The sequence below is a fragment of the Guillardia theta genome (genome assembly GCF_000315625.1).
Source record: "Guillardia theta CCMP2712 unplaced genomic scaffold GUITHscaffold_78, whole genome shotgun sequence".
NCBI classification, from domain to species: Eukaryota; class Cryptophyceae; order Pyrenomonadales; family Geminigeraceae; genus Guillardia; species Guillardia theta.
The window spans coordinates 18057-37420 of record NW_005434596.1 but is presented as its reverse complement, the minus strand read 5'-3'; the positions used below and the strand labels follow the sequence as shown (position 1 = coordinate 37420).

Below are 19364 nucleotides of genomic sequence, written 5' to 3'. Positions count from 1 at the left end.
CCAAACCTAACACGCCGAATCAGTGCCCCCGAGTCCGCCGGCCCCAGCCGGCCCCTCGTCGTCGGGCCCGGCCCGGGGCACTTACGCCTTGTCAGGCCGACTACGCCTCCAAGTCAGTCCATGCTCAGAAGCGGGATGATGGGCGGGATGCTAACGCTCTTCACCATGCTCTCAGCGCTGGTGGATGTGTCCTCGTCCTCGTCCTCGTCCTCGTCCTCGTCCTCGTCCTCTCTTCTTACCTGCCTTACCTCATCCTCGCCATCTCTTCATGGCAAATCCTATGTATCCTTGAGACTGAGGGGAGGGAAAGACGATGTGGCGAGGTTTGCCCTTATTGCGGACATGGACGACACCCTTGTGGGAGATGAACCTTCGCTCTCATCCTTTAACACCTTGTGGGAGCGTTCCTGCCGCACTTCAGGTACATATTTGAAAGCCGAAGGTCGAAATGTAACTTCCAAGGCGCAGGAGGGAAACTTGTCTTCAACACAGGCAGGAGCTTCGAAGACTACCTAGTGCTGAAAGAGAAATGGAACATTATCACTCCTGATTTCTTCATTGGAGCATGTGGAACGCAAATCTACTCTTGTGATAGCGACGGCAACTATCACGAGATCGAGGGTTGGAAGCAAACGCTAGACCGAGACTGGGACAAGACAGGTGTGTCCGTCACAGCCTTACCATGACCCTCTGACATGTCCTCGTGAAGTGGTACAACAACGTGTGATGGGCAGCGAGAGGTTGAGACGCTGCTACGGGAGCATAAAGGAGAAGAGGGAGTCCATGGGCAACCCCTTCCTCTTCTCCTTCAAGATCCCTCAGGCTGACTTCACCGTGGACCAGGTGAGTTGTCGCCTGTGACACGGGAGTTGACACGTAAGCAGTTGAGAGAAGATCTGAGACGTGAGATCGAAACGGACAATGCTCAGCATCAGCCGCGCATCGCATTCCTTATGAACATCGCTTCGGTTTCTTATCATGTGAACACAACTGTTTCTGGACTAGACGATGTTCCTGGTTGTGCTCTACCTGCCTTACTGCCCCATGATGACATAGATGGCAGCAAACACAACAGGTTGTTTCTTCGTCGACGTCCTCCCCAAGTCTGCAGGGAAAGGTAGAACTTTGAAATTGCGTTCAAGATGTTGATTTTGTAGGCAACGCACAGAAACATGTCATGAAACTCCTGAATCTTTCGCCCTCGGAGTGTCTGGTGAGATCTACTAATCCCCATATCCTGCTCTCTTCCCGAAGTCTTCATTTCTCGTGTTGTCTCCCTCACCGTTCTTCTCACCTCGCTCCTTGGGCAGGTTGCTGGAGATTCTGGCAACGACGCTTCCATGTCCTCTCTGATCGCATCCACTTCTCTTCTCACGGCTTCTTCAGGTTTGAGGACGCTCCTCATGGGGTGATGGTTGGCAACGCCAAGGAGGAGCTGCTAGCAGTGAAGAGGCAGGAGCATCTGCATGCGACGGGAAGGTAGGACAAGAGACCGAGTTCAACTGCAATAACAAATCGCCCTGTCAGACATGCCTTCGGAGTGCTGGAGGGGTTGAAACATTACGGCTTTCTGCCCGAAGATTCGTGATTTATCGCAATGAAATTTTCATTTGTTGAGACTCATTTCAGCATTCTCACCGAAAGTTAGTAATGGAGAAGGGCTATAAAAAGTACAAGAGTCAGCTGGGGCCCAGCTGAGAATTTGGATATTCAGCTTGTGCTCAGGTAGAGAATCGCTTTGGGCCAGAGAAGTCACCAAGGATCTTGGTTTCACTGATACCTTGGAGGAAGTCACAAGGCAGAACAAGAATTACCAGAAGACGAGAAGAAAGGAGGCTACAGGACAGGAAGCAAAGTTGTGGGGAAAGAAGATATTTTCGTTACCTGCTTTGATTGTCACCCAACCTGGGGGGTCAACTGCTTCTTTCTTAGATCCATCAGCTGTCATCTGGGAATAGTGTGACATTCAGGTGAAGGTCCAGCTGGACTCACCTTGGTGAACTTGGCGTAGATGCTCTCTTGCGAGACATGATGCATCCTGTTCAGCTGAAGCCGCTGAGAGTCGACAAGCCTTTGCAGCTCCTCCGCTCGTTGAGCGTGTCTCATCAACTCACTGCACGCTCTAGTGAGGAGGGAGGGACAGGCAAAATCTTCAACCTGTTGTACACAGTCGCAAGCCTTCCTACTGACGTGATCGTTTCTCCGTCATCCAAAGAGCACTGTGGTGTACCTCAATGATCGAACTCTCGTCCTCATGCTGTTTACCTGCGTCTCCTGCGATCTTCTTGGTTGAGTTCCTGTCTGCAACCTACGAATCTCTTCGAAGTGTTTCTTCTCCAGCTCCGAGATGTGCTGCAAGTGTGCTTGTTGCAAATCCTGTGCGATTCTATGTGAGATCTTGACACAATAACCAGGCTGAGTAGGAACATACCTTGATCTGTATATCCTTCTCTCTTAAAGCATCGCGTGCCGCATGCATCACTGGAAGCAGGTTCCTTTAAGCGTCAGAGAGAGGAGAATTTTCTTTGTGCTTACAAATCATCAAGTCAGAATTTGATCTCGCCTGCTCAAACTAAATTCAGATCTTCATGAAAAGCTGGCACAAGAAACATGCTTGATGCAACTGACCTCATTGCTCCCAGACAAACAAGACTCTAATTCTCCTCTTGGTGTCGACCCATTCTTTCTGATTTGAAGCATGCCCTTCAAATTTGCAATCTCTTCATCCTGACTCAAGATCAACTTTACGTACAGTAAGCCAGCGGGCAGACCTTGGAAGCCAAGAGTCTCTTGAAAGCTTGGGTGACCAAAGTCAGGTGTGAAGACAGAGCTTGCACCTCTGCATGACGATCAGCTTTACATGTACATCATCGGATGGTTTAGTCTACCTGCAGTCCGACCATTCAACTCGTTCTGCAGGGCTGTTGATTCCGAGATCTGGTCATGCGCACATGGCATAGAGGGCGAGTCTTCTTGAACCGACGCATCAAGATCTTGAGTGAAGTCTGAACTGATTCGCCATTCTTGCTCTCCTTTCTTTGCTGTTCCAGGACAGACTCTCAGCGATGAGGTTGATACATCGCACGGCTGGGAATTTGACAAATTCTGAGAAAACCCATAAGTAACAGATCGAGTGAATTTCGAAGACGAACCAGGCAGTCCTCTGGGCCACAAGTATCACTCATTGTCATCTGAGCCTCAGTCCGGGGAGATTTACTCGAACCTCTCAGCTCGTTTCCAAGCATTTTCAGCTCTTTTTGAAGCTTTCTCATTGCAAGGCCTGGGCAAGGATTGAGAAAAGTGAACCAACTGAAATGCAACACAGCCTACCCAGAGTAGCAACAGCTCGATCCGTCGCCACTACATCAGGCTGAAAGCTTTCCAATTGAGAATCTGCAAAATTATCTTCATGAGTTTCTGTTTTTCTTCGCTCACCCTTGAAGTAGGTTGAGATACCTGGGGTGAGGAATTTCTCTTCAGTTGCACCTGATCGTTCCTGTGGAGCAGGAGAGAGTTTGCTTGCTCCCTCTTGGTTGCTATTGTTCTTCAACGAAATCATATCAAGCTGCCGGATGCAGCTGTCGAGCGCTTCTTTCGTCTCACTTGCTGAATCATGCTTGACGAAGGATTGTTCTCCAGTCTCCGAGAACAGTCAGTGAGTGCTGATGATCAGCAACAAGTAGATACAGAGAAGTTTTGAGGAGAAACAAAAGGTACTCGTGAGTGGTTGAACTCTTCAAGAACTGGAGAGCTTGAAGCACTTTCAATAGAAGCATGAGTCAATCATGTGCACTGCTAGAAAGGCTGAATACCTTTCCAAAGCTTGTTTGATGGCATAATCACGTGTCTGTGCCAAAAACTTAGGCAAAGGTGTCATTTTCAAACCAGATAATTGATACACTTCTCACTTTCTGCTGATGCTTTTCGGTACTGGGCTTCAATATGTTGTCCTGTTTGCATTCAAACACATCTCAGCTGGGAGAACTCTACCGTGCTTTCATGTATAAGTGGATTTGATAGCAAAGAATACTCTCTTATCAAAAACATCCTAACATCCATGACTTCTCTCTTCGGTTTCGTGTTTGTATCATCTCTCACCTTGTTTGACACGTCCCGTAGGGCTGTTCTGTTAGGTGCCATGGCGGCGGAACAGTTGAATTTGAAATTCAAAGAAACACCACGCCTTGTGCCCTCATCCCCCTCTTGTCCGGAGTGCTCCTCAGACCCTGCCTCAGACCCTGCCTCAGACCGCCCAAAAAGGATAACCCTACCCCCTATAGATAGGTCTAGAACTTTCTGTTTTCCACTACCCCACCCCACTGTCTTCACCATACGATAGGTGCTACCACCCACCCTACTTTGTTAAGACGCAAAGTACCCCTTCTACAATCCAGCAAACCACCCACGGTCTCGGGGAGAGGATCTGACCGCGGAGCAATGCCGAGTCTGGTGATCTCAACGAACGTCAAGGTCGACAGCAGCGACAAGAAGAAGGAGTTGATGACCAAACTCACTCAGGTTTGATCTTTATCCTTTCCCTCTAGCCCTTTTCCCTTCCTCACCTTGCTTATTCCCTTCTGCTGTCTTGGTTTCCTTGTGCTCTCTGTTTCAAAGCACAAGACTTTGCTATTTCACAATCGATAATTCCATCTTGTTGTCGTCTTCTAATTTTACTATCATGATTTCCCTTTTTGCGAACTTCGTGTTTGCTTTATGCAACACATGTGTTCCATCTATTCCCTGTTACATATCGTCAAAGATTGATTGAAGTCCAGGTCGTGGCAAAGACTCTAGGCAAGCCTGATTCTTACGTAGCCATTCAGATCAATGACAACCAGGTTTGCCTCCGTATCGAAGGCATTCACTGATATTAATACCATTGTTGCGACAGAGCATGATGTGGGGAGGTTCGGATGAGCCTTGCGCGCTTTGCCAGTTGGCATCTCTCGGAAGCATCAATGGAAAGAACAACAAGGTCAGCATTTCAATCGGACAAGCTTATTATCATTTAATCCTTGCTGTCAACAGGCTGTCAGCAAGGAAGTTTGCAATCTTCTGCAAGAGGAACCTTTTGGAATTCGTTCAAACCGAGTATGTTTTGCGAATGTCTTGCGATGTTTTAGGAATGACTTTCGTCATGAAGGTCTACATCGAATTCCGCGACGTTCCTCGTGAGAACATGGGATATGATGGTTCTACCTTCTAATTTTAGCAATGAGCTGGGTGTCATGAGCTCTATATGATCCAAAGAGTAAACTATGATACGATATGGGCGGCGACCGTACTAGCCTGTAGGCTGACTGGCCTCCGCACTGTGACAGCGGCACTGCGGCACGAATCCACCAGCCTCACGGTTGCAGCTACTCAGTGACTAGTGCATTATCATGAAATTGTACTTTCTGACTTTTCTCTTCTCGCCGTATGGCCTCCGCCGGCTCAACGGTGCGACCGGACAGTGACGGTGTCAGGGTGACTCTGTGAAGTAACTTGACCGTCAGTAACTTGAACTCTCGGAGTACGACGGTACTCCGAGAGTTCCATGTCATTGTCATTGACTCGACGGTCCGCCGTTCCGAAGCCTGTTCGGGGCTCGGATCAGCCTCCGAGGGCCGAGTGCCGCACCGGCTCTCAGGCTAGACTTGAACTAACTCAGTTTTAAACTGACAGTGAGTTTGGCTAAGGCCCGGCCCGGGGGCCGGGACCGGGGGACCCTCAGTATGCCGACAGCTAGGTGATCGAGAAGTTCTATCCGACTACCCTACCCATAACTTTGACCTATACATTATATCATAAGTAGGGGTAGACTCTGCTTGCCAGGTGTCGACGCAGCCTAGAAGAGAATAAAGGGGGTGATGGTCATCACCCCTAGGGCTCAGGAAATGGATTTGATTACTTGCAACGGGGGGTACTTTCGATCGATACTGGGGTGTCGGATACAGGGGGGTAGTGTCATGTAAAACCTGATCGCGGCGAGGAACAGCAATGCAGTAGAGAAGAAAGGAAGGGACCGTGATGATAGATAAGAAGTAACATGGAGAGCATGTAGTAAAGCACTCTTGACGTTGCCGGGCATAGAAGGAGCGTTGATAGGATGCCACAGTATTGCATATCTTGGATTTTGGTCACTCATGGTGTGTTCGTGCAAACATACCCCGATGCATGAAACCTTGAGATGTTTCAGAAGTTGAGCTGTTTCTCATGTTGTTTCTGTAGACAAACATTTCTCAATTTGTTGCTCCGATCCTCATATTTCTTGGCAGGAAAAATGGATGCAGGAATGTTGACAAGGAATAAGCAGATAGCGGCGGCCTTGGCCGTGTTTGCACTTGGAACGTACTCATTCACTATCTTTAAGATGAAGAAGACCGCGGATGCCTTGAGCGAATTCTCTGACAATGTTCCTGCTGCAAAGGCCGCTGAAGGTATCAAGCAGAAGTAAACGAGAATGAATCCCTTTCGTGTTGCAACAGCAACTTTTCTTGTTCTCACGTTGAACATCGAATGCCAAGGGAGTTTCAAATGTTTACATGACACCAGGACCAAACTAGTCCAAATTTCTCGAACCGTTATTCAGCCACTTAGGGGCGGTGGTGAGAAAGTGGAGGAAGCAAACCAAGCACTTTTGAACGAGTACCAGGAACGACGACAGGAACTGAAGAAAATATCTGAAAGACTTTCAGTGATGTCAGAAGACAGAGATACCCATGCACAAACTGCAGAAATTCTGGCTCAGTATGATGGTAACCGTTCATGCTATCGCTCCATCGGAGGGGTTCTTATGCAGTCGAACGTTAGCACGATATTATCCGCAATTAAGAGTGAGGAGCAGTTGCTAGACAAAGCGACACGGGATCTCGAACAAGCATTCAGTGAGAAGACAACAGAATTTAGAAATTTTGAAGAGCAGCATGATATCAAGGTCGTGCGACGATGATCACAAACGTCATTTACATGTGCTTGCAAGCGGTTGCGTTACTCTTGTCGTGAGCCGTGAAATTTGATCTCAATGAATACATTAAGCATCCACTGGACACTGTGCCATTGAACGAAGTTTCGTTTTGTTGCTCGTTTCTGCATGATCCTCTTAGTTATAGTTAATACTGCAGAAGGACATATATCATCCAACACTGTGAAACGGAAGCTTGGTTTGACGTCTTCAACTTTACATAGTAAACATTTAAAGTACTACACTTGGTCGTTCTTGAGTTGATTTTTCAGTGCTCTATCAACCTCGTCGATGAGTTGTAGATGTGGATCCTGCTTCCCCATTTGGTCCTGTTGTTCACCATCGTTAGTTTACGGTTGCCAAGATCACAGGAGAGTTGACCTGTTTTCCCTCCCGTTCACTCGCTTGATGAGATTTTCTTCTTAGATCCTTTGAAAGCAACTTCGCGATAATATCTTTGGCTTCCTTGCCCACACTGTTCGAGAAACGTGTAAATCTTTGTTTGGCATGTTGTGCCTCAGCAGCTTCAGTTTTGGCTTTCAGACGGGTCGCTTCTTCAAGAATCTTGGTTTCCTCTTCTTGTCTTGCCAACTGCCGAGATAGTTTGCTCCTCAAGCTCTGCACTGCGGTCGGCCCCACATTACCACCTGCGTGTTTCGACTTCTCTTTTGAGCTCAACGAGCTAGACACATGTTCCTTGTCGGTCTGCTGGGAGGATACCGAATTATGATAATTTCTCATGGCCTCCAATGCCTTTGCACGTTGTTGAAGATAAAGCCTGACTGCCCGCTTCGCTTCACTTTTGTCAATCTCGGACAGCGGAATCGCTGCCTTTTTTGTATTCGCCTGCCTCTGCAAAGCAACCTGGTACTGATGATTACCAGACTGCAGAACTGCAGTGCTTCCGGCAGACGTATCAGACAGACTGAGTGAGTATGAGCCACCAGGCAAACTCAAATGGTCAATTTCAATGGGTCCCGGCACCTTGAACTGAAGCTGAGGAGTTGCTGTAACGGCAGGATTGGTGCGGCTTCGCCTCCAAGAATTGATCAACTTCTGCTGGTTGGCAATCTCTGATTGCATGTCGTTGATTTCGCCCTGAATAACTTCGACAGATCTCTTGAGGGGGGTAATTTCATCTTCAAAATCAACTGCTATCCTCTGCATAGGAATCTTTGCTCTGGTGTTCTCTCTTCTGTACCCGTTCCTTTGTTGCCAACCGTTGAGCGTGTTCGCATAAATTCTCGACATTCTTGAGTTCCATTGAGGTTGAAGTTCATTGTATATCGGTCGCTCCTGGTAAATTCGCCCATTCTGATGGGAAAAAGTCAACTTCCATTCTTCAGAAGCGAAAAACACATCAGATTTCTTGATCAATCACCTGATTTCCTTGGAACAATCCAACAGGTTCGTCCACACTGTTGGAAAGGGGGTTCAGATCCTGTTTGAGGATGCCGATCCCCAGCGCTAACTGCAAAGGAAGATTGAGTTACGGCATGATTTCCCCTCCTCTGTCGCACAATCTCTCCCTCCACCGTACACCTTCCCGTTCCACTCAGCCACACAACTTGTCAAACTTTCTCTAATAAAATTTCACTCACCATCATCGCAATCGCCGTCGCCGTCGCCGTCGCCATTGCCAACTTCCGGCTAGGGGTAGGCATCACCATTCCTGACGCCCCTTCACCACCGTAACTGCCGTAACTGAATATTGAGTTATAAAAAGTTTTTGAAAAGTGTTTAGTCAATATTTCAATGGTACGAATCAAACCTGCGATGGGCTGTAGGGAGAAGGTCAGTGTAGGGGTACTTGGAAAGGTGATTTTGCTATGCAATGGAGGGGTGGAGATACCCACCCCCGACGATCAACAAAAAAGTTCTGGGTAGGGGTCCAGGGATGAATCGATGCCTAGCTCGGAAGGGTGAGGTCAGATGTGGTGGGGTATTTTGAGGGGAAAAGGTGGGTCTATTCAAGGATAAACAGTGGGTGATCGGTCATTGTGGGTACGGGTAGGGTGCGGAGAGAATCTGATGGGTAGGTGACAACTTCCCGAGTAGGGTGGGTGTAAGGGGAAAAGGGGTCCAGGTAGTGGGGGTGGTCATCAATTGGTCAGAGGTTGATGAGCGCTCATGGGGAAGGAGGGGGGAAGGTTGTAAGGAGGGGGAGAAGAAGGAGGAGGAGATGCTGAGGGTAGGAATAACGAAGAAGAAGGAGATTTTTGAAACATGTAAACATAATCCATCATGACTCCATATAAGAATCATGGGAACAGGGGATAATATTTTTCGAATGTGTGTATCAAGATCGATTTAAGGCTCGGGAACTGAAGACTTTGGATCATGTCCATGTGTCAGGAACAGATTAGCAGTACCATACCACCATTTCTTTGATTCGTAGCAAGGAGTATTATTTGGACATATGAATTTGGTATAAGAATGTGGGTAATCAGTCATGTTATAGAATTAGAACTCGAGGAGAAGGCGTGTAGGACTTCGAGAAGAGATGGGGATAAACAAAGGTACATATGAGATAGACAGAATTCGAATCAAGTACGAAGAATGCTAATACAAGCTAGTGCTTGGACAATCAGACCAGTAACTTATGGGTGATGACTGGAAGGAGCAGTGTAGGACACCTGATGGTTTGCATCCGGTCCAACTTTATGGAAGCAGAAAGCGCTCATGGCTGATCGAACCACTCGATGGATAGAAGCATATACATGTAATCTTCAGAGTTTGGTCATGGTTTGTAGTATATAGAGATCATCCTGTGTTGATCACCTTTCAATTCCTAACATTCCATGGGAGAATTTTGTCAAAGCATTTCGGTCAATTCTGAATGTTTGTAACTTTGGCTTTCTTGTCACTCCAGGAACTAGCATTAGCTGTCGTGTTGCTGATCTTGGAACATGGATGGCACAAGCTGAGCCGTAGGATAACGTCTTCGGTTTAGACGGAATGGTGGGCGAAGGCACAGTTCTGAAAGGAAGATGGAAACTCACCCGCAAAATAGGCCAGGTATTGGCTTTCTTGGTAAATTTCAACCCTGACTGGTTGTAAGGGGGCATTTGGAGAAATTTACAGCGGTTGTGACCTTAACACTCAAGATCCTGTAGCAGTAAAACTTGAGGTAAAGGCAAAAGACTCAATGAAGCTTCGTCTATGACGTCTATGAACAGAGATGGGACAACAAAAAAGCAGTCTTGAAAATGGAGGTGACGACGAATCCTTGACATTTTGTTTTGCACATATTGACTAGAAAAAAAGGTTGCGGTCCTCAAGAAATTGCAACATTCACCATTTGCATGTCGCTACGTGCATTGCGGGCATTTTGAAAACCATAACTATCTTGTTATGGAACTCCTTGGAGACAATCTATCAGGTTCGTGAATCATTGCCAGCAATTCCTTATTATTGAGTGGTCCGAATCGTGAACAGAGTTGAGAAGAAGACGCCCGAATGGCAGATTTTCACTGGTAAGTCAAAAGAATTCTTTTGTGGGTACAGAGGATTGCATTTGTTTGAAGCCTTTTGCTAGTGGACGACTGTCAGGCTTGGCATTCAGATGGTTCAAGCTGTCAAAGCGATTCATGAATTGGGGTACCTACACAGAGATGTAAAGCCTTCTAACTTCGCAATGGGCCTGGTGAATATATATCCTCTGGTGACGTACATCTCATACAAAGTCAGGCTCCTGGAAGAAGAGAGCAGTGTGTTATGATTGATTTTGGCTTGACGAGGAAATTTCGTCTCCCGTCAGGTCAGATCAGGCCTGCTCGGGACATTGCTGGATTTAGAGGGACTGCTCGGTAACGACAGGTTATCCTGAAAGGCATTCTGACAACTTGCTGCAGTTATGCCTCGATCAATTCGCATCTTTCGAAAGAATTGAGGTGCTCACTGCTCTTGGTCCTCGCTGTTTTGTAAAATGCTTTTAGTCGCCGAGATGACCTCTGGTCAGTCCTGTACGTATTGATCGAATTCCTCACTGGACAACTGCCTTGGCGCAAGTTGAAGGACAAAGAAGAGGTTTGGTTTCGATTCAATGAGTTTGAAGTTTCCTCAATCTTCCAAATCTTTTAGATTGGACTTCTCAAAATCCATTTCAATAGCGCAGAGCTTGTCCGCGATCTTCCTCCAACATACCTCAGCTTCATGCAGGTTTGTCAATGACTTGCTTGCAGTTATTCCTCGTTATGTTTCATTTCAGCATCTGCAAGCGTTGGATTACCTTGACTGCCCAGATTATGATTATCTTGTACAGCTATTAGATCAGGTGATTGCTTTTGTCTTTCATGTTTCTGTTTTTGACTCTTGTGGATATAAGTTGGGCGGAGGGATTGCCGAACAGACTGCATATGATTGGGAGCAGGTAACAACAATGCGCTTTGATAACTAGCTTTTTTGACGTTCCAAATCGAAAAAGGAGACACCAGGAAGTCGTGTCGGGTCAGGGTACCCGGGCTTCGATGGAATGAACAACAGCTCGTATGGATCTGTTCGTCGAGGTCCCGGGAATGGTGAGCCCTGTGCCCAGCACGATTTCTGTGCCCCACTCGTAACTTGTGCTTGAAGGGAGAGATCGAGATGTTTCAACTCATGAACATCAAATATCACAAATTGAGGTCTGTGCAAAAATGGAATTCGCGCAAGTTTGCGCACATTGAAATGATGCTGATCACTCTGGTTTATAGGATGGCAAAGTAATTGAAACAGAGGCATATGATGATGGAACGGGGAATGTCCGCTTTGATGGAAGCAGGTGAAGTGCTATGATATTCCTTGCACTTAATATGATGTTGAGGATTTACAGCTCTGTCATGACACCGCGTCATGGAGCATTGAGGTCTGAGAGCAACAGGGTGGAAAGGTTGCAAGAATTCCTGGCAACTCGAACTATGATTTGAAAAACTTGCTCCAGTGAAAAGCGAGGAAGGTCATCCAGCTATGTATCTGGAAGTGGAGTCAAGGTACCCTGGCATATTGTTCTGAAGCAAATTGATTTTTTTTTCACTCAGCTAAATGGGGTAGACCGTGTGAAGCGAGATTCTCGACAATCTCATTCTGTACTTGTGATGATATCTTTTTGCCAAAACTGACGTTATTCTTGAAGGGAAGCCAAGACTCGTATTTTGACAGGTGAAATACTTCCCTCGGAAGTGTCATATTACAACATTGCTGATCATTTTCTTGTAGATCGGCGAAAGGGACAGAAAGAAGTGAACAACCCGATGTAAGATTCTTGCTCCTCTTCTCCCTTGAATGCTTTTGTCATGTTCGATTATGCTGCAGCCGGCATTTGATTGAGCTCATGTGACTGCGCTTGTTTTGCAGAAGTCAAGCAACAGCAAGTATGAAGCTCGAAGGGAGACAAAGTATACCCCAGGGGATGAAAGAGGTTCATCTGGAAGCCTGCGCAGCCCTGCCACCACGGCTCTTGCTCAACAAAACAATCCCCAGAATGAGAACCTGTATGCCACTTCAAGCCCGCAGGCTAAGTCTGGCCCGCCGCTGACGGCTAGAGATGAGAAGAGAGAAGAGGTGGAAGAACGACGGACAAGAAAGGAGCAAGCAAGTAGAGAGAAACCATCATATGAAGCTGCGCCAGAGCCTCCTCAGGGTACATTCACGAATGATTGTTGGAAATACCTGAATTTGTCATAGAAGCTACCTCCAAGCTGCCTCCGACTATGGACAAGGTGACAGAGAATTCCTAGATGCCTTCGTCGTGACTGATGGTACAGGATTTGAACGGGAATGAGCACAAGTTTGAGAATGACATTCAAAAGAGCGGCTGTAAGAACCTGCGATGCTGTTGACCATGACAATCTCTGATATTCTACTTGCACAGGTCGTTGTACAATCTCGTGATCATGACAGCTGCCAAGATTTGCGCATGGCTCTTTGTGACAGTTTGCCGTGCTGGCCATTTATTCTTTGTAACGGTAGATCTGAAGCGCTCCCTGCCGCCTTGGGCTGGAAGGGGAGGGCGAAATGGTCCGGGACTTCAGGTGATTTGTATGACACGACACCACATGCTTGTTTGGCCATCTATTTTGTGAGATACGCTACCAGTCAGTTTTTTTGAGTGGAAAGAGACGTTTAGTTACAGCAGATTATTGTACAATTTATTTAACAAAGTGATCGAGCTTGAGAGAAGGAAATGCTGAGCACGGATGAGATGCATACTTCCGATCTTGAATCTGACGATCCACATCAAGGAAGAGAAGAGATCAACTTACAGGTGCTCACGACGACCACCCGCACGTTAAACCCCATGTATGTGGACCACTGGTTCTCCTCAGGCAGATGTATATGAAAATCGTTCAGCAATCAAGCAAGCAATCAGTGAAACACACGACATCAATGATAACATGTCTGCTGAACTTTGATTGCTGGCTCAACTCGTATGATGCCCGCAAGTTCCTTCAGCATTTACGTCTTGGCCGCCCCTCCCCCATTCATCGCATTCCATTTATCCGTGCATGGCCCTGGGGCGGCCTCCTCCTTCCTCGGTCACGAGCCCGTTTTAAAAACAATCCAAGGCAGCGAAAATGCATTAGGCATACCGTGTTCTGTCTCCAACACTCAAGGGTGAGGCGAGCTTGAAATCACAAGCGCAGGGCCCGTCGCCCACTAAATTGCTCAATAATTTTTTAAAGATGTCAGTAGGCCCGAGTCAGAGAGTTAGTAGTGGGGCAGCAGCGAGTGATTAGGTCAAGTATGAATGTTTCTTAAAGGCAGCAGCCTGGTCGGAGTACCGTAGTGTGTGGACAGGGCGAAATGGCGGGGAAAGTAATAAGAGCGTTCGAATGAGGCAAGGAGAAAATGACGATGGAGTAGAGAGCAAGAATGTGATGCTGAGATGGTATTATCATCCCCTGCTGATGTTGCTGCTGCTGATGTCCCCGTTGCTGCTGGCGCTGACGATGAACTTCGGCAAAACCGGGAGAAAAAAAGCCCGGGGGAAGTGTGATTGAACAAGAATATGACAAGAAAGGAAGAGACTCTGAAGAATGCTGCACACACGTGAAGGATATACAGAAAAGAAGAAGTGTAGTCGTTTCCACCTTGGGCAGAACGGCGGGCATCTTGAGATAGAGAGTGCGGCGAGTTCGATGGCGGATTAGGTAGCGAAAGAGTAGCATTTTAAAGGGCGCAAGACAAGATTTGGCGAATCGAATAGATGGAATGATTAGATTTTAAAAAAGCTGATGGAGTCATGTTGACTACCCGAGGACAAGCTAGTACTGCATCTATAATGTGGAGTGGAATTTTTGCAGCAAGTAGTTCAAATGCGATCGATGGAAGAGAATGAACTTCATGTACCTTGACGCTTATCCTTGACTTCATTCACAAGACAGGCGATGTAGCCTTCCTCCTCTATACCGAATTGAGGGCAGATGAAAACCTGTCCTGAAATTTGGTATCACAAGAGTGAGAAAATGGAGCTCAGTTTGAATTACACAGACTCTCCAACAGAGTCCGTCAGGTCTTTTCGTGTGAGTTGCGATTTCCTCGAATCAAAAAGTATGTGTAATTCAAAACTTGCAGATCATGAACTCACTTTTCAAATGGTTCGAATTCACAAAGGTCAGCATAGCAAACCAATATTTGTTGAGGTAAGAATGATAGCTTGTCAAATGTTCAAAGATGCACTAAGAACGATTTTTCGTGTACAGGTTACAGTTTGAAGAATGGAGGCTGCAGAACAGGAAGTATTCATTGCTGAAGAATTCAATTTCAAGGATGCAGAATCGATTGTTGCGTAATGTGCTGCATTCTTGGAATCAATGTATCCAGAAGAAGGGCAAATTGCAGCGCCTCTATGTCCAAAGATTCTGCAAGAACATTGATTGCCGGTTGACTCTGAGAAGATTTGATGTACGAGAATACAAGTATGGAAAAGAGCTTATCAGGAGAAATGTTTTGATTGATCTCAATCGGTCGATAATGAGTTTCTGTATTCAGAGAAAAATTCCATTTCCATGTTGCAACTTTGACATCGATTGTATCGACATGGAATCGGACATAGAGATGTGTTTGCAATTTGTCTTATTGCAAGAGCAGCAACACAGGTGGAAAGGTGACATCTTACTTTCAGTCGTACGTGCACTGGAAAGACAATCAGTGAGTACAAACAGCACACTTCGATCTGGAATTTTGACAGGCAAGATATCTTCGTTTTCTATCATAAGGAAACAATATCAAAGTATTTGGAGACATGATGTACACTTAATCATGAGGTCTTTCAAAAACTTGCAAATGATCTGCAATTCTTGCACAGATCTTGCATTGCTTGTACAAAGAAGCTTCAAACAGTATCGGAGAATGATTTTGAGTTGTTTGCGGGAAAGGGTGAGATTTGCGAATGCCTCTTCTGAAATCACATTAAGATTTGTTGCAAAAATTGAATTGCTCCAACATCGTCTCGGAGCATCAAAGGCTTTGATGACTTGGAAATCACAATCGTTGACTTCTTCTTACAAATTCTTAAACATGGAGAATGTGAATTTTATGAAATCAGCATACTTCAATTCATTTTGCAGAGTTTATTTGGGAGGGAAAGTTGGAAGCATGTTGAATAAAGTCAAGCAGTTGGAAAGTTTGCATTTCAATCTGAAAAAGGAGATGCTTATTCGCAGGAGATCCATGCAAAAATCATCGGCTTTCTTTCGCCAATGGATTACATCCATGTGGATTTGTGAACTTGATCGCACACGTGCAGGCATGTCAGACAAGATTCAACGGATTAGATTTTCGCAGTCTGTAAAGTCAGAAACGTTTCAATCGTGGCGCTTGACACTGACTCTGCAGAAGTTCATTCGAATGGTGACCAAATTGCAACTTTCTGTAGGAAAACGATTTCTTTGTCAGCGATCTTTTACTGCTTTCCGAGAGTTGATGAAAGCGAAGAGATATGTTGAGGATAAAGAAATAACTTGGAACTTAAAGCACAAAAAGCATGCGTTCTGTGCATGGTCAGTGGATTGCATAGCTTCAAAACAACTTGGTCAAAATAATGCATGGAAGTACATTGCATATCTGGAAAGTAAACTCCGTTATCAGGAGAAAATTAGTTTTCATGCTTGGAAAGAATATATTATGTTTGCCACCCATTTTCAAACAGAAATGAAAGCTCAATCTTCTAAAACCCACTTGTCACGACTACAGAGTGCTTTCATATTTTGGCAAAGATTGATTTTGAGGAAGGGACTGTGCAAACGCATAGAAATCTTTGCCGTCAAACACTTACGCAAGCTCATACTCGTTTTCGCCTTTTCTCGGATGAAAAACAGCTTCTATGAATGTTTTCTGCTTCAGCAATCGATCATTCTCTTTGCAAGAGCAATACATTACAAATATTCACTTTCAACATTGATATCGCAAATGTTGTCCCTCACGCCTGAGCGAGCTGTGAAAGGAATTTGCCATTTGACGAGGCGGAGTACATTACTCACAACGAATGATCTATCCATTGACATAATCAATGCACATTACGATCGGGAGTCCAAGTTTGAACAAGAATTCTACAAGCTAAAGATATTTTTCACTTGGAAGCTTGATTGCCATATGGCAAAGTCCAAGGACGTACAGATGATCAAAAACGCTCTAGAAGATACTGTAGTGAGGGATCGAGCAAATTTCAGGGAAACCATCAACGCTTTGAAAGAAAAATTGATGCAGGAGCGATCTTGTCACTCCCAACTTGTCTCTAAATTTTCCCTATTAAGAAACTATCATCTACTCAAGTACATCGCCAACTTTATCAAAGATAATGCGAAAAAGTCAACTCGATCGATCTTCAGCAGCTGGCATCGATTAAGAATGCACAATCAAGGTTTTTGTTGTTTTGAACAAAGGTTAAAATCAGGGATACTTTCACTATTTGATAGGCTAGAAATTACAGCGAAGAAAGACATATTTGACTGCTGGATCCTTGTTGTCCGAACCATGAGATGGGGTCGGAGCAAGCATTGCAATCGTTTCTTTTCTAGCTTCAGAACATATTTCAGGATCTCTCATCAAGAAGGAGTGAGCAGATGTGGAAAAGTCTCTGAACTTTGCAGAAGCATAGAATCTAAACATCAGGTGATGGTCTCAACCTCATTTGGCAGCTGGCACAACATGTGCATGGAGTTTAAAATGCATAAGAGATTGCAACATTCCATTCAGGTGAGATCTACCCGCTCTCTGCTCTCTAAGGTCGTCGCTGTCTTGAAAGGACCTGAGCAACAATCGGTGAACATTATTCATATGCTCTTGATTCTTCAAAACAACAAGAAGCATTCTATTGTTCTAGGATGCTTCAATGTGTGGTTTTTCAAATGGAACGATCATAAAAGGCAACGAGCTTTTGCTCTCAGAACTGAGCGTCTCCGTCGGTTGCTGTCTTTGTTGCATGTCGTGAGGCTCTGGAGCAAGTTTGTGATGAATCATCTGATTGCACGTAAGTTTTATCTTCATCACATGGACAGCACGAAGAAATGTTGCTTTGAAAAATGGATTTCGATAGTCCAGGATCGTTTCTGGGGTCCAAAGCATTGGATTTTATGCTGGATCAAGGTTTCTAGTGAAGGCAGAAACAAATCAGAATATCCTATCTTGATTGACTGGATTCAAGAGAAATTAGCTATAAGTCATGAATCTGTTGCGAAAGATTTCTTCCCAATACTTGACTTTAAACAAGCAAGGCTTTATGCAATACAATTGAGTGAAAATGAGTCTGAAGCGAAGATAAACGCAAAACTACAACAGATATGCCAGCAATTGAGTCATGGTTCTCAGACAGTGACAGTTACAAGCAATATTGAAGGAATGATTTGCGGTCAGTCAACAGCAGTCCTGTTGAGTTTGTCCCGAAGTCAAACAAGGAATTTAGAATTGCGCGAATGGATCTACAATGTGAAGAAAAATGAGAGCTACAAGAATGTCACACGCGTTGTGACTCAAACTTGGACAGGATTGCAAAAATCCATGAGAACTTCATATACCAAAATTTGCACAAAGTGGATTTCAATCATGCACGGATATTCCAAGCAAAACGACCACGTATTATTCGAGTGCTTCCAAGCACTCAAATCAGGTCCTTGGGATAGGGGAGAGATTTTGTCCACAACTTTGCACTTGTCAAACAAGAGGGAGATCCCTTCAACCAACATCTGTGGTTTGCATGGAAGAGTGTTCAGCGCTGAGCATAGCTCGATGAGAGTGAGAGACTACCTACTTGTTATACAGACTCTATCGCAGAGACTTGAACGACTGACGTCTTTGAATTTTAATCACTGGTTGGAGTTCAAGTTTCGGACAGAGGGACGTAACAGCATTGTAAGGTCCAAGAAACAAGTGAGAGAGAGCAAGACAAGACATCGTGCCCTGTATACTTGGCGATCCTTCCACCAATATCGAAGATTTTGCAGGAGATCTCATGGTGTTGATTCGAAGTTTCTCGCACTGAGAGCATTCACATCATTCGTGGACCATTGCAAAGGCAGACAAACAATCAAACTATGGCAGACATGCATGGACATTGACGACTTCTTCTTGAAATTTTATTCGTTTGTCACATGGGAGAGAAATTTGAGGAGACGTCAGACTGAATCATTGGAGAGGGCCATCGAAGATGCCATCCATGCTCAAATGGTTATTCGATCTGCTATTCAGATGAAAATCGAAACTTTCTGCTGTATTCGATTCCAGAAAAGAAAGATTTGCCTTCTGCAAGCCGTTTTCTACTGGAAAGAATTCAGAAGGCATGATTTGTTTTTCAAAGCTTGCAAAACCAAAATTCAGATGGCACATTATAGAGTCCTCCTGAAACGTATGGTCAGATATCTGAAACTTTACTGTCAAATTTGTCAATGGAAATTGTACAATATTACATGGATAAGGGATAATAAAATGAGGACTTCTTTGGAACGAACATTTGGATGTTTATGGATGAACGTGAAAGGAAACCAAATTGCCTCTGTTGAGGTTAGGAAAACATGGAATTTGAAGCGTTTGATCTCAACATTTAGAAAATGGCTCAAGTTGCTCTCCAATGTCTTTTATAAAAATAAGGTGATATTTCAAATGCTTGCAAGGAGGCGGCACAAGCTGGTTGCAAACGTTGTGCACGCGTTTCGAAAAGGGATATTCCAAAAAAATGATTTGAAGCAATATTTGCATTCAAGAGCAACAAAACAGGACGGAGTTATCAAAACAAATGTGTTGAGAACATGGATTTTGTGGCATCAGCTTTGCAATTTCGAGCAAAGATCTAATCATTTCAATATACAATTGAATATTCAACAGATATATCCTGTGAAGACACAGACTTCCAATGCTTTGGCCTTATCTTGTTCCGTACTTACAGCCACGGCAAATATTTTCACTCTCTGGAAACAATCATTCATGCAGCAACAGGCCATAGAGA

At 45.0% G+C, this 19364-nt stretch overlaps 6 protein-coding genes across 6 annotated transcripts; 4 read left to right on the top strand and 2 right to left on the bottom strand.

Annotated features, from left to right (window-relative positions):
• Window positions 1-120: 120 nt before the first annotated feature.
• On the top strand, window positions 121-1588 carry GUITHDRAFT_114736 (hypothetical protein; the record flags this gene model as incomplete). Its single annotated transcript, XM_005826003.1, has 9 exons — window positions 121-421; window positions 469-660; window positions 710-843; window positions 885-1017; window positions 1064-1117; window positions 1158-1213; window positions 1311-1342; window positions 1387-1479; window positions 1528-1588. The coding sequence occupies 9 exons, from the start codon at window positions 121-123 to the stop codon at window positions 1586-1588; spliced, it is 1056 nt and encodes a 351-aa protein (XP_005826060.1).
• A 133-nt stretch (window positions 1589-1721) lies between these two features.
• GUITHDRAFT_114735 (hypothetical protein) lies at window positions 1722-3559 on the bottom strand (the record flags this gene model as incomplete). The annotated part of the gene is made up of 12 exons (XM_005826002.1): window positions 1722-1780; window positions 1885-1948; window positions 1993-2113; window positions 2158-2219; window positions 2266-2376; window positions 2432-2495; window positions 2678-2727; window positions 2772-2839; window positions 2889-3105; window positions 3153-3280; window positions 3331-3393; window positions 3436-3559. The coding sequence occupies 12 exons, from the start codon at window positions 3557-3559 to the stop codon at window positions 1722-1724; spliced, it is 1131 nt and encodes a 376-aa protein (XP_005826059.1).
• Window positions 3560-4778: 1219 nt separating this feature from the next.
• On the top strand, window positions 4779-5206 carry GUITHDRAFT_76592 (hypothetical protein; the record flags this gene model as incomplete). Its single annotated transcript, XM_005826001.1, has 4 exons — window positions 4779-4838; window positions 4892-4975; window positions 5029-5091; window positions 5144-5206. Coding segments are annotated over 4 exons (270 nt in total), but the record flags the coding sequence as incomplete, so codon positions are not given.
• A 1239-nt stretch (window positions 5207-6445) lies between these two features.
• GUITHDRAFT_76609 (Prefoldin protein, subunit 2) lies at window positions 6446-6934 on the top strand (the record flags this gene model as incomplete). Its single annotated transcript, XM_005826000.1, has 1 exon — window positions 6446-6934. One exon carries the CDS (start codon window positions 6446-6448, stop codon window positions 6932-6934), a length of 489 nt encoding a protein of 162 aa, XP_005826057.1.
• A 251-nt stretch (window positions 6935-7185) lies between these two features.
• GUITHDRAFT_143692 (hypothetical protein) lies at window positions 7186-8583 on the bottom strand (the record flags this gene model as incomplete). The annotated part of the gene is made up of 4 exons (XM_005825999.1): window positions 7186-7275; window positions 7328-8260; window positions 8328-8417; window positions 8548-8583. The coding sequence occupies 4 exons, from the start codon at window positions 8581-8583 to the stop codon at window positions 7186-7188; spliced, it is 1149 nt and encodes a 382-aa protein (XP_005826056.1).
• A 1321-nt stretch (window positions 8584-9904) lies between these two features.
• GUITHDRAFT_158439 (hypothetical protein) lies at window positions 9905-11712 on the top strand (the record flags this gene model as incomplete). Its single annotated transcript, XM_005825998.1, has 12 exons — window positions 9905-9964; window positions 10008-10076; window positions 10126-10161; window positions 10214-10328; window positions 10385-10422; window positions 10485-10592; window positions 10637-10755; window positions 10801-10839; window positions 10885-10975; window positions 11030-11107; window positions 11157-11222; window positions 11641-11712. The coding sequence occupies 12 exons, from the start codon at window positions 9905-9907 to the stop codon at window positions 11710-11712; spliced, it is 891 nt and encodes a 296-aa protein (XP_005826055.1).
• Between the last annotated feature and the right edge of the window lie 7652 nt (window positions 11713-19364).